This window comes from Hemicordylus capensis, chromosome 1 (genome assembly GCF_027244095.1).
Source record: "Hemicordylus capensis ecotype Gifberg chromosome 1, rHemCap1.1.pri, whole genome shotgun sequence".
Taxonomy (NCBI): Eukaryota; Metazoa; Chordata; class Lepidosauria; order Squamata; family Cordylidae; genus Hemicordylus; species Hemicordylus capensis.
This window is the reverse complement of record NC_069657.1, coordinates 150,103,160-150,127,963: the sequence shown is the minus strand read 5'-3', so window position 1 is coordinate 150,127,963 and position 24,804 is coordinate 150,103,160. Positions and strand designations below refer to the sequence as shown.

The 24,804-nt window shown below is 45.5% G+C and overlaps 1 protein-coding gene across 5 annotated transcripts in view; it reads left to right on the top strand.

Moving 5' to 3' along the window:
• Positions 1-24,804, top strand: part of VIL1 (villin 1) — a 45,538-nt gene that overhangs the window by 11,046 nt on the left and 9,688 nt on the right. For 3 of the 5 annotated variants that reach the window (XM_053286778.1, XM_053286787.1, XM_053286783.1), the window contains exons 2-15: positions 4,301-4,453; positions 6,461-6,560; positions 7,671-7,745; positions 10,453-10,649; positions 11,356-11,464; positions 11,810-11,920; positions 13,346-13,548; positions 14,304-14,382; positions 14,677-14,775; positions 16,190-16,343; positions 17,005-17,105; positions 19,728-19,865; positions 22,531-22,689; positions 24,512-24,691. In XM_053286778.1, the coding sequence (XP_053142753.1) occupies positions 4,317-4,453; positions 6,461-6,560; positions 7,671-7,745; positions 10,453-10,649; positions 11,356-11,464; positions 11,810-11,920; positions 13,346-13,548; positions 14,304-14,382; positions 14,677-14,775; positions 16,190-16,343; positions 17,005-17,105; positions 19,728-19,865; positions 22,531-22,689; positions 24,512-24,691 (1,842 nt within the window). In that variant the 5' untranslated portion in view covers positions 4,301-4,316. Of the gene's footprint in view, positions 1-1,362; positions 1,467-4,300; positions 4,454-6,460; positions 6,561-7,670; positions 7,746-10,452; positions 10,650-11,355; positions 11,465-11,809; positions 11,921-13,345; positions 13,549-14,303; positions 14,383-14,676; positions 14,776-16,189; positions 16,344-17,004; positions 17,106-19,727; positions 19,866-22,530; positions 22,690-24,511; positions 24,692-24,804 lie in introns of those variants that run through there. The other 2 variants (XM_053286793.1, XM_053286804.1) reach the window with 2 other exon arrangements.

The window sequence follows — 24,804 nt, the reverse complement described above, 5'->3', positions numbered from 1 at the left end:
GATAACCCAGAGACCAACCTGGCAGCCACATTCTGTACCAACTGCAGTTTCTGTACCAACTGCAGTTTGCAGAAGTCAAGTCTGGAGGTGACCAGCATATGTACCACTGTTCTGAGGTCACTGATCTCAAGAAACGGACCTAGTTGGCATATCAACTGAAGCTGATAGAAAGCACTTCTGGCCACAACCTGGGACATCAGGGAGAGGCTTGGATCCAGAAGCACATCCAGACTGCATACCTGTTCCTTCTGGGGAAGTGTGACACCTTCCAGAATCAGCAGATCAAAATTGTCTCCCAACCTCACACAATAAGTACCTCCGTCTTACTTGGATGCAGTCTCAGTTTGTTAACCCTCATCCAGCCCATCACTGCCTCCAGGCAGGCATTTAGGGAGGTTATGTCTTTTCCTGATGATGCTGACATGGATAAATAAATTTGGGTGTCATCAGCATACTGATAACACCCTGCACCAAATCTCCTGATGATCAATCCCAGCAGTTTCACATTGATGTTAAAGAGCATTAGAGACAATATGGAGCCCTGAGGGACACCATATAAAAGTTCAGGTTTTGAAGAGCAACAGTCTCCAAGGGAAACCATCTGGAATCTGTCCGAGAGGCAGGAGCGGAACCACTGCAAAGCAGTCCCTCCCACCCCCACCCCCTTCAGATGCTGAAGAAAGATACTATGGGTGATAGTATCAAAAGTAACCGCCGAGAGATCCAAAAGGACCAACCGTGTCACACTCCCTCAGTCAATTCCCAATTGGAGATCACCCATCAGGCCGACCAAGGCAGTCTCCACCCCATAGCCTACCCGAAAGCCAGTCTGAAATGGATTTAGATAATCAGTTTCCTCCAAGAGTGTCTGGAGGAGGGAGGCTCAGGCCACCACCCTCTCAGTTACCTTGCCCAGCCCTGGAAGCAATAGCAATAGCAATAGCACTTACATTTATATACCGCTCTATAGCCACAGCTCTCTAAGTGGTTTACAGTGATTTAGCATATTGCCCCCAACATTCTGGGTACTCATTTTACCGACCTCGGAAGGATGGAAGGCTGAGTCAACCTTGAGCCCCTGGTCAGGATCGAACTTGTAACCTTCTGGTTACAGGGCGGCAGTTTTACCACTGCGCCACCAGGAGCTCATTGGAGACAGGCCTATAGCTGCTTAACTCTGAGGGATCTAATGCAGGCTTCTTCAGAAGAGGTCTAATGATTGCCTCCTTAAGGCAGGAAGGCATCCTGCCCTCCCTCAGAGAAGCATTTATAATATCTACCAGGCCCTCTACAACAATCCCCCTGCCAGATAGTATAAGCCATGTCAGACAGGTGGTAGGCCACACGGTTCCAAGCAGCTTGTCCACATCCTCAGGAGTCACAAATGGAAATTGATCCAGCATAACCACATAAGAAGAGTTGCCGGAGCCGGACATCTCCGCCTTAGACTCTGCAGTAATTGTGAGGTCTGAATCTAAGTTGGCCCAAATACGAGAGATTTTATCTGCAAATAACTCATTTGAAAGGTCACAGTTTTTAGAGCTTACTAAGACACTATTATTGTTGTTGTTGTTGTTGTTTACACAGTCCGATGATGTTATTGACTGGTTTGTTTTATCCAGACATCGAGTCCTTCCCAAGGACCTGGGATGGCTGAATGTTATTATCAATGTTGCTGCTGTTATTATTATAGATATCATCGCAGAATATAGGCTGTTCCCAGTAAAGTTGCTTTTGGTAATTGGCGGGTGGTGATTTCTGTGGCCCTTATGGTGTTGAGGTGCTCTTCAAGTTGTTGCACGCAGGGCTCCAATTACCACTGGGATTATTTTGGTCTTCTTCTGCCACAGCCTTTCTATTTCAGTTTGTAGATCTTTGTATTTTGTTATTTTTTCTATTTCTCTTTCTTCTATTCTGCTATCCCCTGGTATTGCTATGTCGATTATTTTGACTTGTTTTTCTTTCTTCTCGACTACAGTTATATCTGGCGTATTGTGAGGCAGATGTTTGTCTGTTTGTAGTCGGAAGTCCCATAATATTTTTGCATCTTCATTTTCTACAACTTTTTCAGCTTTATGGTCCCACCAATTTTGGCTACAGGTAGCTTGTATTTTTTGCAGATGTTCCAGTGTATCATCCCTGCTACCTTGTCATGCCTTTGTTTGTAGTCAGTCTGTGCGATCTTTTTACAACAGCTGATTAGGTGGTCCATGGTTTCATCTGCTTCTTTACAAAGGCGGCACTTGCTGTTTGTTGTTGATTTTTCTACTTTTGCTCTTATTGCATTTGTTCTTAGTGCCTGTTCTTGTGCAGCCAGTATTAAACCCTCTGTTTCTTTCTTCAAGTTGCCATTCTTAAGCCATTGCCAGGTCTTGGTGATGTCTGATTTTCCACCTATATTGTGCAAATATTGACCATGCAGGGGCTTATTTTTGCTTTTTTTTTGCTCGGTTCTTCACTTGTTCTTTCTTGTAGGCCTGCTTAGTTTCATTTGTGTTTAGTAGTTTCTCATTATTGACCATTTTAAGTGCATCTTCTTCACTGTCCTTTATATATTTTTCAAGACCTCTTTCTTGTAGGCCTGCTTTGTTTCATTGGTGTTGAATAGTTTTTCGTTATTGACCATTTTAAGTGTGATTATTTACTTTTTAATATTACTTTTTATATTACTTTTTTATATTACTTTATTTTTATATTACTTTTGCTATTATTATTATTATTGTTGTTGTTACATTTTATATCCTGCTCTTCTTCCAAGGAGTCCAGAGCGGTGTACTAGATACTTAGATTTCTCCTCACAACAACCCCGTGAAGTAGGTTAGGCTGAGAGAGAAGTGACTGGCCCAGAGTCACCCAGCTAGTTTCATGGCTGAATGGGGATTTGAACTTGGGTCTCCCCGGTCCTAGTCCAGCACTCTAGCCACTACACCACGCTGGCTTGAGATTACTTGTGCAAATGACCTAATGTGTGAGTTGCAGGAGAAGGCAACATTTTTGCAAACAACTCCCACCTGCAATTTTGCTATTGCAATTAACTGCAGTTTTATTAATTCCACTTTCTTGGGATAATTGTAGCCTGGGGACCTAATACTGGGAATCCGTGGTTTAGCCTATTAATTTATACTCCACTGTTCTGCATTCCTACAAGGAACATCAGTCTCCCAGGAAGGTACCCTTGCTCCTAAAAGAGGCTATTAGTTTCAGCTCTTTCATTCAGTCTGCAGTTTCTTTTGTTCTCTCTTTATACTCACATGTCAGGTGGAGGTGAGTAGTGCTATCTTACCAGACCCTGATGGCATCTCCATCTTGCAGGGAGGTTTCTTATTAATGAAGCATTCTGACCTGGACCATTAAGGAATGTTAGCTCTTTTGTCAAATCCCAGCCACAGTGATCAGGTGTTGTCTTAGGGCCTTAGGACTGGGGATCCAACTTTGATCCTCCAGCCACAACTAACATCACCCCTAGATACAGGAATGAGTCAGGAATGATGGAAACTGTAGACCTACAATAGCTGGAGGACTAAAGCTGGGCTCCCTTGCCTTATGAGCCCTTTTGGAACAAGGAACCATTTTCTCATCTCTTGTACTATAGAAACCACTTCAAGAACTTTTGAACTTTTGTTGAAAAGCAGTAGATATCTATCTATCTATCTATCTATCTATCTATCTATCTATCTATCTATCTATCTATCTAATTCTCTTAAACATACCCATCGCTAATCCCATGCGTGGCAGCTCTCACTAGAGTTTGTGAGCAAGCTGCTAGGGAAAAGCAGGTTGCTCGGGCAGGCTAATGGATGTCCGGCTGTCTGAGAGAAAGTGGTGCTGGGGAAAGCAGTGGCTGGAGAGGTGGGAAAGCAGTGGCAGCAGCGGTGGGGGTGGCGGCTGGGGAGTGGGAAAGTGGGAAAGAGGAAAAGTGGCGGTTGAAATGGGCTGAGAATGGGGAAAGAGCTGAGGAGGAGGGGAAGGGAGAGGGGGAGGGCTGAAAATGGGGGGGGCAAAGAAGGGGGGGAGCCAAGAGGGATGGGGGAGGGCCGAGAAGGAGGGCCGAGAACTAGAAGTGCAGGTGCTCTGTGCCCGGGCCAGCTAGTGATTATTTTTATTATTTATTGTGGCAGGTGGGTTGGATGGTGGGCTGCAGGTTGTGCATGATTGCCCTATCAGACAGGCAATTGGCACTCTGCTCTGATCAAGGGCACTGTGTAGGTGTGGAAAGAGAAAGCAAGATGGGTTGCAAGGGTAATGTGCTGGTTCATATGTAGAGGGACCTTGGCTCATAATGCTGCTCTTCCCTTCCCAGACATTTCTGCCCTTATATGGCAACAAAGGCAGGTAGCGACGGCATTCATTGCCGAGGGAAGGAGGGAACAAAGGTCACCCCAGTGCTTGCTCTATTCAGGTACAGTCCGTCTCCAAGGTGCCACGGACCCACCAAGCAGACACCACGGCAAAGGTAAGCGGTTGGTTTGGGAGAGCTCCAGCGCCTGCTCCTGCTCCTGGCTAATTGCATGGCAGGAGGCTGCCCCATGCTTGTCCTTGCTCTCACCCTGACCTGAACACCAGAGTTGCCTTCCCCTGGGTGGTGACAAACAGCCTCCTTCTTCCCAGGAATGAGCACAGTGTGGCTTTTTTGTTTTGTTTTGTTTGTTTGTTTATGGAATTTATTTCAGAATGTGAGGGATGAGGAGAGCTTCTGCAGCTTCATAATAATAGTGAAACTAGAGTCGAGGATCCCAGTCCTGAGTTTCCTCCAAAGGCACAAAAGCGGCGTGTGTTTCCACTTACTCATCCTTCCTTTTTGAGTTCCTTCTTGCTGTCCTGTTTGAGTTGACACAGGGGGTGGTTTCCGAAGTCAGAATCCACCTGTTCAGCCTGCACGACTCTTGGCTTTGCTGACTCAGTGAAATTTGCTGGCTTAACATGAATGCCACACAGTAAAGCTTGCCTTGAGGAAGCAGCAAATGTCTTCCGAGATAGCTCAAGAGTAGATACTACAGAGTAATCAGAATGGAGACATGTCAAGGGGTAATCCAGAGTGTGAAGGATATAATGCTCAGGAACGACCAAATGAATTCCAGCAAGAAAACCCTGAGGACAGGCAATGCTTTGGTTAAAAGGAGTCAACAGAGTATCAGAGGGACCAATGAGAAGCAACAACTTTGCTGTTCCCCTTTACCTAGAAGCATCATAGCTGGCCATGAGGAAATTACACTTGCAGGAACTCCTACCTGTAAGAGCTGTTTGATAGTGGAACCATCTGCTTCATGCAGTGGTAGATTCTCCTTCACTAGAGAGTCATTGTCTTCAAACAGAGGCTGGACAGCCACCCATCAAGGCCATTGTGGTGTTTCCTGCATTGAGTGTCAGGGGACTGCATGAGAAGATCTCCAAGGTCCCATCCAACTCCTGGTACCCCTGTTGCCTCCCAACAAGTGTTTAGTCCTCCTGTGCCACATGTCTGATGTTCAAAAGACAGCCCTGCACTGCCTGTTTCTGCTTTGGAATCTCCCACATTCCAGTGCTGTATTACACTGTGTATTGCAGCTTTACCTGGCCTGCTTATTGTGGGCGCCCAACAGACAACTAGTGAGTGCAGGTCCCTGCAGACAAACTCACCTGGCTCTGAAATCTCAATGTACAAAGTCTCTAGTCTCCTCCAGGATACTGGTCAAAGGTGTGCCCCATGCGGCCCTGCTTTCTGTTTCTTCTCTGCATCCCCACGACAAGCTAAGAGGGGCATGAAAGCCAAGCCTGGTTGCTTACAGTGGATACTTTCGTAGCTCATTCTTTCTCTTCTAAATGAGCCTCTGGAGATGATTTGCCTCTGTTTCCATCAAGACTCTCTCTCTCTCTCTCTCTCTCTCTCTCTCTCTCTCTCTCTCTCTCTCTCACGCGTTTGTGTATATAGATAGATAGACAGACAGATAGACAGATAGAAAGAAATGTAGTTAAGCTTCCTGTAGCTATTCCTTTTTCCTTCCAAATGTAAGGTCAAAGTAGATGATGCAGATATGTGAATAGGATCTCCTGCATTACAAACAAAACAAAAGAAAACAAAAACAAAAAAACAGCTGTGGAAGGGGCCAATGTGAATTGAGAATGTGGTGATGGGAGGAACATTTGATCCTTTCTCCTACTGTGCCATTCTAAATTACTTTACCAGTTAAAATTCCCATTAAGCTACTATTTACCCCAGGGCAAAACATGGAGGTATCATACTGGTACTTGTACGATGCACCCTGTGTGGCAAATTTAGCACACATTTAGGAGTGTGGTCTCAATGAATTAAAATAGTAAAATATTCTAGTTTTCTTAGCAATATTTAAATCATGGGAATGGGGAGTGGGGACATCGAGGTTGAGGATGTAATAGAAATTCCCTTTATTTTAAGGATTTTGAGATGTTGGCTGCAGATTCCACTTGTAACAAGGCGGATGACCTTTTCTATCTCCCATGCCAGATCCCACCCCAAAGGACTGATCACCATGCAGGACCTTGATGCAAAAGTCACCAAGACTCTGAACAAAACCACACCTGGACTCCAGATATGGAGAATTGAGGTGGGTGTGGGTAATTGTAATATTTTAGACACAGTACCATTTTGAGTAAGAGACCAGCATTTAGAGGTGCATCTCCTTGCACATATCCTTTCTCCTTAGCACTGCATCTCCTCCTGGGATCTTCTGCCTTTTGAAGGAGGAGGAGTTGCTGCTGAAGGGACCACTTTGGACTGGGTGATGCAGAGTCTTCACATTTAACCTTCTGTGTTCTCATGCCACTATGGGACAGAGTAGTCTTCAGCTAGAAGAAGCAAAGGAAGGTACTTCAGTTTGGTAGATGATGATCTAGAATGGAAATTGTGTGAGCAAGGTTTCAAGTTAGACATAGGGAACCAATTTGCAGGACAATTAGAGGGCAGAAGTGAACCTGGATATAGGCAATTTTAAAATGGGACTTCAGACTACTTGTATTTCAGCAGCCCTTCCCTGAGCTATATCTCTTGCCTGGGAGTTTTAAAATCATTTGCTGTCGCTTTGTTTTATTGTATTTTAATGTTGTATTTTAAATTTTTACTGTAAGTCACCTTGAATACGACTGGGGTGAGGGGAAGACAGGATACAATTTTTAAATAAATGAGTGAATAATGTACAGGCTGTAGGGGAAGCAGCAAAGAAGCTGGGGTCGGGATGAGGAAGCAGGGGGCCTGGCAAGGAATGGCTCCTCTCTGAGGTCCATGGCATTACACGCCTCACCTTTGGGTATGGAATGGCTGCAGCAGGAATGCTGCTAGTACCGTACAGGAGGAGAATGCAATTATCTTATTTGCTAAGGGGTTAATTATGACCCCCATCACAAGACTGGGGAATAAAACCCCACTCCCCTTGTCAAGAAATCCGCTCTGGCATAAGGAAAAGGTGTGGCAGTTATGGAGCAGGTCCCTTGACCCTGCATGGTCACCGTCAAGTATCTAGCAATGTTCCGCCCATTGCGGAGGTGGACATATTCTTGCCTTCTCTCCAGCTGCAGAGAGAGGGCTGAGTATGGGGCACTTGGCAAGATTTTTGATGAAAGATAAAGAGAAACATAGGACTGCTTTTCACAATGTGAAGTAATATGAGAGAGAGGTTGTCTCCATAGAGTTGGCTCATTTTTGTTTCCTTTCCTTCCAGAACATGGAGATGGTGCCTGTGCCACCCAAAACATATGGGAACTTCTATGAAGGGGATGCTTATGTCATTCTTTCGGTAAAAGGAGTTAAGAACTATGGGGATCTAGTATCATTAAACTTGATGGGACTGGACAGACGGAAAGTAGAAAGGGGAGCCAAGAAAGAAGCAGGATAGGATGTCCTGTCATAGAAGACATGGGGGAGGGGGGAGAGAGATAAGTATATAGGAAGAGTCTTGCTGGGTCGGGCGGGCGGGGGAGGCCTATCTTATCTAGCATCTCATTATTTCCCACAGTGGCCAACCGAATGCCTCTGGGAAACCCAAAAGCAAAGCATGAAGGCAATAGCCCTCCTCTACTATTGCTCTCCAGCTATTGGTATTATTCAGTGAGGTTCCGTCTTGCCATCATGATGTATATCCATTGGTATATCCCAGAATGTGTCTAATCTCCTTTTAAAGCCATTGAGACTAGTGGCCATCATCACACCTTATGGCAGCAAATTCCATACATCTTGTCCTGAATCTCTTGCCAATCAGTTTAACTGCGTGACCCCCACATTGTAGTATAATGGGGTGGGGGGACGTCTCTCTATTTTCTCCACCTCAAGCATGCATGAATTTATAAAGCTCTATTATGTCCTGGCTCAGCTGCCTTAAAAAAAAGAGAGTTAACCTAGTTAACTTAACCTAGTTTTCTAAACTAAGAAGCCTCAGATGTGACATCATATATTACCCAAAGTTTGTTTGTTTATTGTTCAATTTTTATACCATCTTTCATAAAGCATTCCAAGGCAGTTTACAAACATTAAAACACGACCAAATTCCATTAAAATCATTTCAAACCTTAAAATCAGTTAACATTATTAAAAACCATAAAACACACATACACACCCGCTGCCCAATGTGCCTTACTGTATGAAAGGCCACCATGCTAAAAGCTGAGCGACCTCTCGACTGCTTCTGGATGGCACCTTGTGCTATTATTACTATTCTTTTGTACATCAATCACTCGCTTTTTGTCCCAGGAGCTTTCCCCCTGCTTATCTATGGTTATCATCCAAGCCACTTACGGAGCCTGGCAAACTCAGCTTCAGCAACTGAACCACCTCATGCATCTTCATTTCATCTGCTGGGGCAATAAATGTTCCCGGTTTAGCTTATTTCCTTTCCATGCACTGCAAAAGCTTAATTTATCCATTTCCTAAACAACAGCTACTGTATCAGTAATTAATATTAACAAGTTACTATTAAGATATTTTCTACAGGTACTAACAATTATATTGACCTACTATGCAGTCATCCAGTAATGACTAAACTTGGCCAGACAATAATTCTGCCCTGTGTTGACTGTATTTTCAGCTGAAATTTCTAATATTTTAAGCACTGCTGGAGTGTAGTAGGCAAGAGACTGTGCTGGGACTGGACATCCCCAGTTAAAATGTCACCTTTGCCATGAACTCGCTAAGGGGCCTTAGGCAAGCTTTTTTCACTCTGCCTCTGCACCGCAGTCTGCAGTAGGGGGATCATAATGCTGACCTATCTTACGAGGTTGTTGTAAGGATAACAAGATAATGTATGAGAAGCATTCCAAAGTGCTATATAAGTGCTAAATATTCTTATTATTTTGCTGCTGATCCATTTTTAAAATGCTACATTTCAAAAGTGTTTTTCATAGACTTTGTTAACATGGCTCTTGTTGTTATATGGGGTTTTTGCCCATGGTGTTTTTTTAAAACTACTGTTTTTGCATTTATGCTTATTGGAAGCTGCCTCGAAGGCTGTATTTGGGCAAAAGGTAGAGTAGACTATTTCAAACCCACCCCCTCATTATACAATTAATATAAGCAGAATAAAACCCTTCTGTGTATTCACTCCCTGCCTGTGTTTGTAGGCACCTGCCTCATTGTATTTTATGCATTCAGGATCTTTGGATATTGGCATGCAGTTTGGAAATCAGGACAAGGAATGGATGGATGGATGAAGAGATTAATAAACTGGGCCGTTAGATCAAAACAGAGCTCCTTGCAAGAGCTCTGCTCTTCTGCATGATACAATTAATATAAGCAGAATAAAACTCTGAGTTTTTCAGTAGAGCAGAACAACACTTCCATTTACTTTTTAGCCTTAAAATGCATTAATATGAGTTTTTGTATGTTTTTGCTGTCCCTGGGGAGTGTGTTACAAATTAGTCAATTTATCCATTGCACTCCTTTCCAGTATGGGTCAAGGACTCATTTCCAGTATGGGTCAAGAGATGCTGACCTGACCACACATATGGACCCTTTCTGTGCGTAGGAGTAGAAGCCTAAGTAAATATACTCTTCTGTTCTGTTTCAACATCTGAAACTGCCTTTGACTGAGTCATTAGTTTAGCTAGCTTGTCTTCAAGCCTTTCTCACCCCTACCTAGAAATGCCAGGGATTGAACCTGGGACCTTCTGCATGCAAAGCATGTGCCTTGCTACAACTGAGATGCAACCCTATCTTCACATTGTGGATGGATGTTTGTGAGAAAGCTAGCTGTATGTGTGAATCGGATTGTCCAGCATCTTGGCAATGACTTAACATGATGAGGCAGAGATCCCTCTAGAGCAGGGTTTCTTAACCCCCAGATGTTGCTGGACTATAACTCCCAGAATACTCAGCTGCAATGGCTTTTGCTTGGGGATTATGGGAGTTGTAGTCCAACAACATCTGGGGGCCCAAGGTTAAGAAACCCCGCTCTAGAGTGCTGGGAGATATACATGTGCTTGCCTGCTAAGTGGCTTCCCTTCCTAACACAGACTCATAAGACTGGCAATAACTTCAACTACGATATCCATTTCTGGCTGGGCAACTCATCATCCCAGGATGAACAGGGTGCAGCTGCCATCTATACTTCCCAGATGGATGAGTACCTGGGCGGGGTAGCAATACAGCACCGAGAGACGCAAGGCTATGAGAGTGACACCTTCCGGGGCTACTTCAAGCAAGGACTCATGTGCGTAAGGCTCCCTGTTGCCCTTTGGCAACTGATTTGACAACTACACTTTCCCAAGGTGGGGGGGAGTCCAATTGAGTGCTAGGAACATACACATTCTACAGTCAGGACCCTTTTAATGGGGGTGGGTTGAGGGGACAGTTTCCTTGGACCCCACACATGGAGGGGCCCATCCAAAGTATGGTTCAGTATTTGAAATAATCAGATCGACCCTTTTCATTCACGGCAGTAAAACTAATCAGTTTTTAAATAACCTCAGGATCAAGAGTTATTCCAGTAATTTGTGTGATTATGACTGTCAGCCAGGATGCAGTGGCTGACATACTGCATAACCTTATGCATGCGGTGGAACACAATGTTTGTGCAGTTGCACAAGTGTGCTGTTGTGCAAGTGCAAAAATGGCACAAATGGAGTTGTGTGGCAGTGCAGCCATCACGTACTTGGGAGTAAGCCACATTGAATTCAACCGGGCTTACTCCCAAGTAAATGTACTGACTAGGACTTGGCTGTAAGACAGTAATAGACACCTATTAAGGATGGGGAAAGTAGTAGCTTGCCTTTTCTTTCTAGCCCCACCTTCAAAATCTGAGGCACCTCTGTTTTCTCATCTGTGCAATATGGGGAGAGGCACAAGCCTTCCTTGTGTGAACCCTGGGACTGCTGCAAAGGTTGATCTCTGCCCCTGACCCTGTGCTTCCTCCACAGCTATAAGAAGGGTGGAGTGGCCTCAGGCATGAAGCATGTGGAGACCAACACATACAACGTACAACGCCTGCTGCATGTCAAGGGCAAGAAGACGGTGTTGGCTGGAGAAGTAGGTTGATGCTGGAAAGGCATTTTGAGGAAGGAAATGGCAATAGCCCAAGACTAGGAGACTTAGCTCCTAGCCCAAACTGTTGGGTTGAGACCAGGCTTTTTAAAGTGCACTTGTGGGTGATCCACAAAATTCCTTGCCCAATTCCAAGCATGCTCAGGCCTTACACAAGTCACACATTTGGGAAGGTGCATTTTCTTTTGCAGTGGTGCAATAAGCACTCTCCCCCTGTTGTGCTTTGGTTTCTGGGGAAAGAAACCAAACTTCTTCTTGGGAGACTCCAGGTGTCCAGGGTTTTAATCAATACAAGCAACCTTTCTCAGCTGTGCTACGTTTCCTGCATAGGTGGAGATGAGTTGGAGCAGTTTCAACCTAGGTGATGTGTTCCTCCTGGACCTGGGAAAGCTCATCATCCAATGGAATGGTCCTGAGAGCAACCGTATGGAGCGGCTGAAGGTACAACAGATGCTGTGGGTTGGTGGAAATGTGGAAGCTGGGTAGACATGAGGTGTGAAGAGAAGTCCACAATCAAGGAACAAGGATTTTGGTTCATGTACTTTCTATGATGGGAAACTATCTGGTATCTGAAATTTTTAAAAAACAGATCCATTGTAATATTAGTCCCATGGATTATTGCTTTTCTGACAAAGATATAGATTGGACAAGGGGATCAGGAACAAATTTAATGCCTTCTGAATAGAAACATAGGAAGCTGCCTTATACCGAGTCAGACCATTGGTTCATTTTAAACTAAGTATTGTCTACATTAACTGGCTATGGCTTCTCCAAGGTATCAGACCTTGATGCCTCAAGATGCCAGGGATTGAACATGGGGTCTTCTTCATGCAAAGCAGATGTTCTGCCACTGAGCTATGGCCCCACTCCATGAATTTCCCATCCAGGCACTAACCTCACCAAGACCTGCTTAGCTTCAGCAAATTAGCTATATTGTGTATGGTGTGAAACCTTAGACCATGCTCTGAGATCATTCAAATATTCAGTGCATTTCTATGGACATCTAGAAGGAACCAATTCATTCCAATGGCCATTTGGTGCCATTCTTTTTAGTACATCCCCCCACATTCCTCTCCCCAGCACTGAATGGTAGGCATAATCACTGAAAGGTTCTTAAAGGAGTTAATTTTATTTCTGTAACTGGGTTTGGAAAAGACAAATAATTAGGGACAACTGAAGTTGTATAAATGGGGCTCATCTGATGGAGATGGTTCCTCCCTTTTCAATTTATTCATATTGGAGAGCCAGCGTGGTGTAGTGGTTAGAGTGCAGGACTAGGACTGGGGAGACCCAAGTTCAAATCCCCATTCAGCCATGAGACTTGCTGGGTGACTCTGGGCCAGTCACTTCTCTCTCAGCCTAACCTACTTCACAGGGTTGTTGTGAGGAGAAACTTAAGTATGTAGTACTCTGGGCCCCTTGGAGGAAGAGCAGGATATAAAATGTAAAAAATAAAAATAAAAATAAAAATAAAATAAATAATATTGTGTCATATCCAGCCTTGATTTAAAATTCATCAGGGCTTTTGTCTCCAAATCCCATCTGTAACATTATCAAGGCTAGGCTGCAGAAGGTGGGAAGTAAAAACAAAAGTACACTTGAATATGTGCAGAATACTTGTCTTGCATTACTCCGCTAGAAGAGTGCATCTGAGTATGTACAGAGTACATTTCACTTGACCTTGGGAAGAGAGCACCAAAGTTTATTAAAGGCACAGGAGAACTGTCCTGGTTTGAACTCTCACATAGTCTGACCCACAGCCACCATGCTCTCTTCTCTGTAGACTTCCCCAAGTCATCCCAACTCCCTTTAGATGTCCTCCGTGACCCTCTGACACTGCTTGTGTCTGTGACCTGTTCCCTACAGGGCATGAATCTGGCCAAGGATATCCGTGACCGGGAGCGTGGGGGCCGAGCGCAGGTGGGTGTGGTAGATGGGGAGGATGAAGCTGCCTCTCCTATGCTGATGAAGATCCTGATCTATGTGTTGGGGGAGAAGAGGGAAATCCAGCCAGCCTTCCCAGATGCTGTGGTGGACCAGAAGCTGAAATCCTCTCTGAAACTCTACCAGTGAGTGACTTTGGGTGTGGAATCCTGGGGACCAAGGTTAGGCCAGGAAGTTGCGTGGCATGCAGAGGGTGCAGCAGCAGGAGGAGAGTGAGAGACAAATATCTCTGCGGCAAGCAGGAACAGGAGAGGAAAGTCTTTTGCTGAACTAACCGTGCCGGGTGCACCTGTAGATCAAGGAAACAAACGTTTTGTGTAAACCATTTGACAATTCTGTTTTCACCATTAAGTCTATTTCAGAATATTCCATTTTCTGATGGATAATGCAAATGAGAAAACTTGCATGATTTTTCCTAGATGATAGGATACTTATTGTGTTGTTTGAGCTCTTTTTTGTGGATTCAGAATAATTCAGCACGAATGGTGATGGCAGAGGACAATAATGCCACCACATTATTGTGGTGTGTGTTGGAGGGGAGAGACCATGGATGGTAGAGGAAAGAGACAAATACATAAGGCGGCTTCAAAGGAAAGGAGACCTTGCCTTTGGTTTTCTGGTGCTCTGGCTGATGCTACGAAGAGAACCAAGGGCCCATACACTTGTTCTTTGTCCATTTCTGTGTATAAACTGGCTGTTTGGTTCTCCAGAAGTTGAATTCAGTGCCAAGTTCCATACTGAATATGCCCAGTCCCAATTTTAGCTAGCTCTTAAGATAATTAATATATCTCATAAATGCTTCTTTGACACTCATCCCAATAAAGAGAGCCCAGCAACTTCATTATGAGCCACCATCTTGTTCTGTGTCTCCCTCTCACAGTGTATCTGATGTTGAAGGGAACCTGCTTATCCAGGAAGTTGCCATCCAACCCCTTACCCAGGACCTCTTGAAGCATGAGGCAAGTGGCTTCCTTGGGGAATCAGTTTCCTCCTGACAAGCCAGGGGGTTACATCTCGCTCAGAGTTTGTTGGGGGACTGGAAGGAGAGGAAACTTTGGAGTTCAGTCCGCACAACTGTATTCCTTCTACCCTTTGCCTCTCCAATGTCCACAAGAGAAGCAGATAGTCCTTAAGCAAGAGTGTCCAGCTATGATGTCTGCAACGGAAGGCTGTTTCCCCCCACCCACATACCAACCCACCAAGCTGCTTGCTAATAAAGTACTAGACCTGGCTCTTGCTTTTCATCCCATCAGGACTGCTACATCTTGGACCAAGGTGGCATGAAAATCTTTGTGTGGAAAGGCAGGTCCTCTAGCAAGGAGGAGAAGCAGGAAGCCATGAAACGGGCCTTGGTGAGTGACAGCATGGATAAGGGACACTGAGGCACTGTACTTGCTTGGGATGCAGGCAAAGCTGGGCCTGTGGAGATGACAAAGAGCATCACACCATGTTCAGCTGAAACAGTCAGAAACTAACTTTAACCTTCCCTTTCCAAACTTTCCCTTTCTCCCCACACAGTGCCACCTAGTGGCCCTGAATTATATACAGCTATTACCACAGGGAGTCACCTTAAGTGGCGCAGCAGGGAAATGCTTGACTAACAAGCAGAAGGTTGCTGGTTCAAATCCCCGCTGGTACTATATCAATCAGGCAGCAGCGATATAGGAAGATGCTCAGAGGCGTAACTATAGGGGGGGCAGGGGGGGCACATGCCCCGGGCGCCATCTTTTCTGGTCATGTGGGGGGCGCCGCCATGACCAATTTTTTTTTAATTTTTAATTTTTTGTTAATACAAATGTTTCCTGCTCAGTGCAGCAGCGCTGCAGCAGTCAAGGGAACACGTCAGTGCCCCCTTCCCCACAAGTGGTCCCTTCCACGCTGCCTGCGCCCCCCCCCATTGCTTTGCTGGCGCCTGGCGGCCAGTCAGTGGCCTGGCTTGGCGGCGGCGGCGGGCGCTTGTGAGGAAAAACCTAAGTATAATGTAGTATGTTGGGGGGGCGGTGGGGGTGTGTGGTGGTGGGGGGCGCCATTTCAGTGCTTGCCCCGGGTGCCGTTTTCCCTAGTTACGCCTCTGAAGATGCTGAAAGGCATCATCTCATACTGCCCCTCCTGTATTATACCAAAGGAAACCACAGGGCTCTGTGGGCACCAGGAGTCAAAGCGACTTGACGACACACTTTACATTACTACCACAGGGTCCATGCAGGCCTACATTTATTGGCAAGGCTGTATCGCAGGACAACAGAAAGTCTTGTGGGCACTGGGAGAATCTCAGCAGTCTTCTGCCTCCTACTGAGACCTCAGTTCCTTGGGCTCCATCTGTCATCATTCCAGACCTTGACTAACATGCATGTCAGTGAGCTGTGCAGGGCTTTAGCCTGGATTTTGGACCAGGCAGGCATTGCTGTTACCACCAATACCTATTCATCTACCTCCCTACCTCCCTTGAGCCTCTTCCTTTTTAAAGGCAAGAGGAGTGTCATCAGCCAAACAAACAAACAAACAAACAAACACAAACAAACAAATATATAAAACAGGTGCTGTGAAAAAAGCCTATTCCTAATCAAATTAATATCAATTTTACCATGAAAGCAACATGAAACAATTGGTTAAGTTGCTTTAGGAGTGCTACTTCCCCCACCCCTTCAGTCATTAAATAATAATTAAAAAGAGTGTCAGCTCAAACTTGGAGTCGTTGGAGGTCATTTTTCTTTCCCTAGTTGTGATAGTTGTCCTATGATGGAATTGTACTTTTTGCCGCCTTAGGGTTTCATCAAGGCGAAGAACTACCCATTCAGCACCAATGTGGAGACGGAAAATGATGGTTCTGAATCGGCTGTCTTCAAGCAGCTCTTTCAGAAATGGACTGTCCCCCATCAAAGCACCGGCTTTGGCAAGACCAGCACAGTCGGAAAAGTCGGTAAGTGCTTGAGCATGCAAATAATGTCAGAGTTGCTGGGAGAGATGCTGCTTCCACCAGCTATGGATTTCACAATCCAGGGGGATGGATAAGAATGTAAGTATGCCCTGTTTGTTTCTCTTCTCAAATTTGGGGAAGAAGAAGACTTTTGCTGTAATCGCCTGTAATCGCCTCTCCAAAACAACAACAACAAAAAGGCGTTCTGTCAGGATGGGAGGTGATGGGGCTTTTCCAGAACTGATCTTCGTCTGCATATGCAGGAATTTTGAGGCCTGGAATGTTGATTGGGTCGGGGCCTAGAATGGTTATTGTGAGCCACGTTTTGTTCCCTGCAAAATTGCAGTGTCCTCTGCAGGACATAAGCCTTCTTTTCCTTTGAGTTGTAAAGGATTTGAACTGTAGGTGAACAAGCCTGACTCCAGAAAGGATTATGATTGAACTTTGCAAGAATCTGGCTTGCCATTTTCTCTCTTCAGCTGGGAGGTCTATACTTGCATGTGCTTCCTTTTTATGGGACTAAACCCATGCACATGCCATCAGAGCTCCTTTCTACCTTGTAACTGCCCACCCTTGGTGCAAGTGCCCCCCCTCTCTCGCACATGCGCACACACACACCTGTACTGGTAACTCCATGCCTCCATACTTGTCATCCCTCCCACAGCCAAAGTGGAGCAGGTGAAGTTTGATGCCACCACTCTGCATGCCAGGCCTGAGATGGCTGCCCAGCACAAGATGGTGGATGACGGCTCTGGTGAGGTGGAGGTAAGGAGGACCAAGTTTGCCTAGCTCAATCCCTTCCCATGGCAGATCCCTGAAGTAGCATTGAAACTAGTTGGATGACGCATCAGCCATACAGTCAGGAAGAAGACAGATCTCAGAGGTGCCCTCTCTCTGTTCACTCTGAAAAGGTATGGCAGTGCAAAATGGAAAACAGTAAGCTGCCTTCAGCCGCGGAGCGTGTTCTGCTGCCATGGCCCCCCCACATCTGACGCTAGACACAGGGGCATGGTCTCCCTCCCAAATGGGGCCATGCAGCCCTGTTTGGAAGGCAGATCGGCCCCTGATATGTTGGGCAGCGTGGGCTGGAGAGACTCTCCCTGCCTTTAAAGGCAGGGAGAGCCATTGCAGCTGTGCTACCAACACAGCGCGAGCCAATCTCCCTTCCAAATGGGGCCACAGAGCTCCATTTGGGAGGGAGATCGGCCCCACTGCATTGGCGGTGAGGCCAGGAGTGGCTCTCCCTGCCTTTAAAGGCAGGGAGAGTCGCTCTAGCCCATGCTGCCAATGCAGCGCGGGCCGATTTCATCTCCATTTCATTGACGCTGATTTCATTCGCGCGGTTTTGTTCGAGCCAGTTTCATTCGGCCCATTTCGTTCGTGTGTCCCAGTTTGGGAGTGAAATAAGCCCTCCCCCCGCTGCCTCTGACATCAGATGTGGGGGGGCGTGTCGGGTCCACAAGGCGGGGCCCCTGATTAACAGTGGCCCGGGTTCTTTGAACCCGTTCGCCCAATGGTGGCTCCACCCCTGGCTGCCTTACACTAGGTTAGACCATTGGTCCATCTTCTTGTATTGTCTATACTAATTGGCAGCAGCTCTCATAGTTTCAGATAGGACTAGAAGATAGATCTTCTAGTCCGACCTGGGACCTTCTGCCTGCAAAGCAGATGCTCTACCTCCGAGCTATGGCCCCATCCTTGCTGCATTATGAAAGTGAGAGTGAGGATCAGAAGTTGTAGTAGGTCTAGTAGATCATATATATCACTTTGCACCAGAGACCCAAGTAGCATCTTCTCTAATTATTTTCATCTGTGTGTGGAATGAGCGTTGTTCTGGGTGGCAATATCAAGACAGTGTATGTGTGCACATATATTCAGAGTGGGATTCAACCTGAGCGGGATCTAAAATTAACTGAGTGGACATCCAAAAACTTGTGTGCACATGCACGCATGCGCACACCTTAGAGGGAACATTGGACCTAAGTATCTCAAGAACTGCCTCCTCCCCTACAAACCTGCTTATGAGCCTCACTCCTCTATGGAGGCACTTTGTTGTCGGTTCCCCACATTTTAAAGTGTGGAAGTTGCTCACAAGGGACAGGGCCTTCTCGGTTGTGTGTCCAAACTATGGAATGGCCTAAAAGGGCATTCACTGCCAAAAGGGCAGAAGAGGTTTTATTTATTTATTTAGATGTCTATTCCACCATTCTTCATAAATGAATCCATGGTGGCTTACTAAAGAATTGTTTAGAAAGGTGGTTTTTAAAAAATGTACTGCTTACTGAGTTTTCAGGTTTAACAGTTGCATAATACACCAGTCAATTAAAGTATCATTTATCAGAGGTAGTCATGTTCTTGAATGCTCCCTTACATTCTCAACTCCTGCATATAGAAAACTAGCACAGCAGGCAGAACACTGGGCTAGAATTTTCCCCTTAGTGTGCCGGTTTTCTATTTGCAGGGAGTTTTTTCATGGGAAGTAGTCAGTCAGTAGTATGCATCATCTCATACTGCACGGGAGATGGCAATGGAAAACCCCTCCTGTATTCTACCAAAGACCACCACATGGCTATGTGGTTGTCAGGAGTCAACATCGACTTGACGGCACAACTTTACGTTTAGTCAGTGGTGCTACACCTTACATGTAGCCTGGAATGCTGCAATCCATTCTTCGACTGCTTCATTCTGGTGTGTGTGTGTGTGTGTATAGAGCCAGCTTCATCCAACCAGCAAGGTGACTTCTTTCTCAAGGCACTGTCCAGACACTTTGAAACATATCTTTGTAGTCATAAGAGGGTGTGTGTGTGTGTGTGTGTGTGTGTGTGTGTGTGTGTGTGTGTTTAAAATGAAAGCTTAGATACCTTGGAAGCTGGATTCAATGTTCAGTGCCGCACTGTACACTCTTCTTTCAGTTGGGAAATAAACAGAGCACTTTTCTTTAGAGATTGTTCCCAGTTGCCTTGATTTGATTGGTTATTTGGGGATAGGGCTGTAGCTCTGTGGAAGAGCATGTGTTTTGCATGCAGAAGGTACCCTGGTTCAGTCCCTGGCATCTCCAGGCATGACTGGGAAAGATCCCATCTGAAATCCTGCGGAGCTGCTCTTAGCCAGGGTAAGCAATCATAAGCTAGATGGACCACGAGTCTGATATCATATGGCAGCTTTCTATATAACTCCTCTTTTGCATTTTTTGGGATGCAATTCCTGTGCCAACTAGGGACAGAAACTGTGCCATATTCAGTTCTAGTGAACCAGAGTGCTGATTCATCAAACTTTGCCCAGCATAATACCTCTGGATATACCCAGGACACTCTCTGCCCTCCTGTCCATAGACCTGAAATGTCTAGAGTTACCTGATTATTAATAATACTTTGCTCACCCTGGCAGGTCTGGCGAATTGAAAACTTGGAACTGGCACCAGTGGAGAGCCGCTGGCTTGGGCATTTCTACAGTGGTGACTGTTACCTCATCCTCTACAAGTACCAAGTCTACAACAAGATCCACTATATCCTCTATGTTTGGCAGGTAAGCAGCAGGGCCTGAGAAAGGAAACTCTGAATGGGTAGGAGAAATGAAAAAATAATTGTATTGGGCCCCAAGTTGAACTCCTCCATGATTCCAAACAACAGATTCCAACAGATTTTCCCTTTCTTTTTATAGATGAAAATGTGCATAAAATCATATTTGCAAGACAGTTTTGCTTAATTGGCAGGGGAGGTGAGGCAGGCAAAGGTTAGTGACGCATGAAAGCAAATTCCTCACAGTCTTCAAACTTACTCTTGGATAAAGGTTAAAAGTAAAAAGATAAAACAGGTGGGAGTGAAAAGCACTGTATTTCAAGGGTATATGCTTTTCTTCTTCAAGATTCCTTAAGAACCATAGGAGTGTTACTAATATGGGACAAGCAGGCTCGCTCGCTCGCTCTTGCTCGCTCTCTCTTTCCCTCCCTCCCTCCCTCCCTCCCTCCTCCTCCCTGTAGACATTTGCACTATTGGTATGAATGCCAAAATGTAACAGAAACCCAGGCAGCTGTTTATAACAATAGTCTCTGTAGAACCAGAGCACTGATCAGAGATATTTGTGCTCCTAAGAAATTATCCGATGTGCTCTGAAACACAAAGTGCCAGAGTGTGGTCAGGGCCAGCCCTAGGAAAAATGGTGCCCTGTGTGTTGAGTGCCTTTGATGCTCCCCCCCCCCCGCAATTAATTATCAGTGTAGCAAAGTTGTGTGGCTTGTGCAGGACTGCAGAAACTATTAGTGCAACAGGTCCCACCATACCCATGAGAAGGGTCCAGAGCTGCCTCTCAATAATTTGCTGTTTTGCTGCCAGTGTTCTCCTGTTCCAGTTCTGGGATCCCACTGAAGTCTCACAGGTCTTCTTCTGCAGCATCTTCTTCGGTCTTCATTCCTTTCTCTTTTCCTCCAGTCATTCCCAGCCTAGCTCTCTTTCTCTCTTTCACCATAACAGAGAAATCAGGCAGAGAAAGATCCCTCCTCCTGGTTCTATGTTCTTTTCCCTAGCTCACTGCAGACAGTGCCTTCAAACAGCAAGCCACCAAGCTCAGTTTAGTACCCACTTCTGGTAGGCAGCCTGGGCCACCACCCAGTTCACCAGGCTAGCCCTAGCAGGGGCGTATCTATGGTGGGGCGGGCAGGTCATGTGCCCCGGGAGCCACTTGAAGGGGGCGCCATTTTTTAAAAAAATTAAAAATGGCCACTGAAAACAAAATGGCCACCATGCATGCTCAAATGGCCTCTGTGAGGCCCTAGGCTATGCCAGGCCTTGCAGAGCCCATTTGAGCATGCACACTGGCCATTTTGTATTCAGTGGCCATTTTTAAAAAAATTTTTTTTTTAAATGGCCACTGCAAATGGTCCCTGCGAGGCCCTAAAGGCCAGTGCGGGAGGGGGAACCTTTGCAGACCCCCCCCCCACGGCCTTTAGGAAGCCCCCCGAAGGGGCTATAGGTAAAAAAACTTTTAAAATTTAATATAATATGTCACTGTACACATATTCAGTTTGGCACTATGTACAGAGAATCAGGGCTTGTGAATACTGAGCTGAAGCTTATGAGCTAGGATTGTATTCATTTGCTCTTACTTTGCTTCTTGTGATAAGTGAGTTAAATGTGGTGTCTTAATAATATGGCTGTTAATGGTGAGTTTGTCTTTGAATCAGTGTGAAATCCATTAAGGCCCACTGGGAGTTTCTTGCTCTCTTTCTCTCATTTTAACTGTCTTTCTGAAATACTAGAATATATTCCAAGCAGTCACACAGTTTACTCTGCATATCCTTTAATTATTTTCAGAGTATCTGGGAAAAGTCAAATTCTCCATTTATTTTTAAAACTTATGTAATAGTGATGCTACAATGCCTAGTAGAGAATTAGACGGGCACTTCTGTTTAGGTTTCCAAGTGCACCTCCACATAGTATTTGGGTTTTTCATGAGCCCCAGCATACTGAAATGTGTAGTTTTCCAGCATTTTTTGGTCTGGCTACATCCACTGCTAAATAGTTTTTGAAATATTAAAAGATTAACAAGCTTGTATTTTTCAGCTGATATTATGGTAAAGTTATCTGAAAGATGGGTGTCAGATGTTTGGACAGGGGGCGCAATTTCAGTGCTTGCCCTAGGCCCTATTTTCCCTAGATATGCCTCTAAGCCCTAGAGTGAGTTTACTCCCTGCCCTAAATGGCACCTGTGCTAGAGAGTTAGACGTCCTACCTCTAGACTACACAAACTCCTCCCCACTAGTTATTTTTGACCCAAGAGTAGAAATTGCTTGCATGCACTATGGTGCCCTAGTGGACTAGAAACTTACACTTTTTATTTCCGAGTGGCGGTTCTCAGGATTCTGAAGACGCCATTAGGTTCTACTGTAAAATATTGCACTGCATAATTCACAACACAGTCATAGCTGTATCATTTCCTAGACACCTGGGCACTGTTCCCTCTAACAGGGATCCCCAGATGTTGTTTACTACAACTTCCAGCATTCCCAGCTGCAGTAGCCTTTTGCTGAGGATTCTGGGAGTTGTAGTCAACAACATCTGGGAATCCTTGTTAGAGGGAACACTGCACCTGGGTAGAGTCCCCCCCTCCACACACACATTAAACAGGGGAATAACTAGAAATATACCACACCCTTCCAAACCATCCCGTTCTATTGTGGGTTGCTGTTTTCCAGGGCCGCCACGCCAGCCAGGATGAGATCACAGCCTCTGCCTACCAAGCTGTCATTCTGGACCAGCAGTATAATGGGGAGCCGGTGCAGGTGCGAGTGACCATGGGCAAGGAGCCTGCCCACCTTATGGCCATTTTCAAGGGGCGCATGGTGGTGTATCTGGTGAGTCATGATGAAGATGGCCTTCCCTTTTGTGCTGCTCACATGAAGTCTATACTGCAAGGGTCAAAACAGACACAATGTGGAGGAGATCCATAATCCAAGCTTTCTTCCCTCACCCTGCACTTTTAAATGGCTGGGGTGGGACAAGGAGCCTCTCACTTTAATAGGAGCAGTGTTTAACCTTTTATCGTCTTGCTCTTTCCTCATTGGAATATCCACCCACCCACCTCCTGCAAGCAGCTATTAGCTCCATTGTGGCGGGGGGCGGTGGCGGTTATAGGTACCTGAATTGTCCCAATTTAGGTAAGGAAAATGCTGCAGGGGAAATGGGTTGGATACAGGGCAGGCTTTAGGTTTGAGGGGACTCTTGGCAAAGGGCCCTAAGGTGGGGCCCCCTAAGGTTCATGTAGAGATGGGCTTGAACGTGAAAAGAGCTGTGTGGCTCTTTCTTTCTTAAGTTGAAAAGGAGAGACAAAGCTCTTTTGGGCAGCAGTCACCTGGCAGCTGCCATTCCCACCCCCACCCACCCCCAAAGCAGTTCTTGCTCCAGGGCATTGTGGGAAAATAAAAATGGTGGTTCCTGGCTGAACTGCGGCTGCTAGGGTCCAATTCTGGGGCAGGGCAGGCATCACTATGATAGTAGATCTTGTTGGAGCCTTCCTGCCAGCTGCTTCAAGACGCCACATGCATGCTTAAATATCCACTTCCCTCGTACCACTGGCCTGATCAAAGTTGGTGACCCCTGCAATTGTTATCAAACAAAAATCAATATCCACCAAGAGATCCTGTCACGGATTTCATGTGTCACATCTCTTCTGGCCTTAAGATGTCCATATCTGGAGTCATATGGTTGGTTGGGGTTTTGTCTTGCTCCAGCCTAATTGATAATAGGGTGTAGAAACACATTCTGTGACCACCTTTGCTTTGTTGGGTGTGACCTCCTTGTTGCTTTAGAGAAGGAGGAAGGAAAACATTTATCCATATCATGCTCTGAAAACAGGATAAGGGCTTAAATTAAAAGATTTGTCAAAACTGCAGCAACAAAACAGGTTACTTAACTGCCTCCTTTCCTTTGGAAATCTTGGACAACCTGAGATGCTTCAGACTGGGAATATCCCATTCTACAGTAGGACGTTAGACCCAATGAGCTGTTGGTTTCAGCTCTATTCCTCTGTGCATTTGTAGTGGAAGATGGAAATAGTATGTTTGTACTACACAAGAGTTAACATAGGTCCCTTTTGAGGAAAAAGTACATTGGATTAATAAATAATTTTTCATGCAGTCCTCTTCAATGGCTTTCCAAGTTTATTCACAATGTTCCCAGCATCCTGGGCTTTGTAGCAGTGATTCTAGAACTTGATTTGCTGTGATAGGATTCCACCATATTCAACATTATATATCTTTTATTAAAGGTAAAGGTAAAGTGTGCCATCAAGTCAATTTCGACTCCTGACGCCCACAGAGCCCCATGGTTGTCTTTGGTAGAATACAGGAGGGGTTGACCATTGCCATCTCCTGTGCAGTATGAGATGATATCTTTCAGCATCTTCCTATATCGCTGCTGCCTAATATGGGTGTTTCCTATAGTCTGGGAAACATACCAGCAGGGATTTAAACTGGCAACCTTCTGCTTGTTATTCAAGCATTTCCCCACTGCACCACTTAAGGTGGTTTTTATCTTTTACTAAGGAAACACAAATTCTGCAAATGCATCTATGTGTATTTTCTGGCTGATCTATCCTGCTTCCAGTGCCCAGATCCTCAGGAGCCTAGGCTGACACTCACAATCTTCAAAATTCCTTTCCCCTCATTCCTTGCCCAGGGAGGTACCTCTCGAGCTGGCAACACAGATCCAGTGCCCTCCACCCGCCTTTTCCAGGTTCATGGGACCAATGAGTACAACACCAAGGCCTTCGAGGTGTCTCCCAAAGGCACCTCCCTCAATTCTAATGATGTCTTTATTTTAAAGACTCCAAGCTGCTGCTACCTCTGGTATGGAAAGGTAGGTATCCTATTCAGCAATGGTGTACTATGGATAGGAGACCTACAGGCATAGAAGAGGAGGAAAGGAATGCTAGGGTCACCTAGGTCCTGTAGAAGCGAGGGGGATTGTAG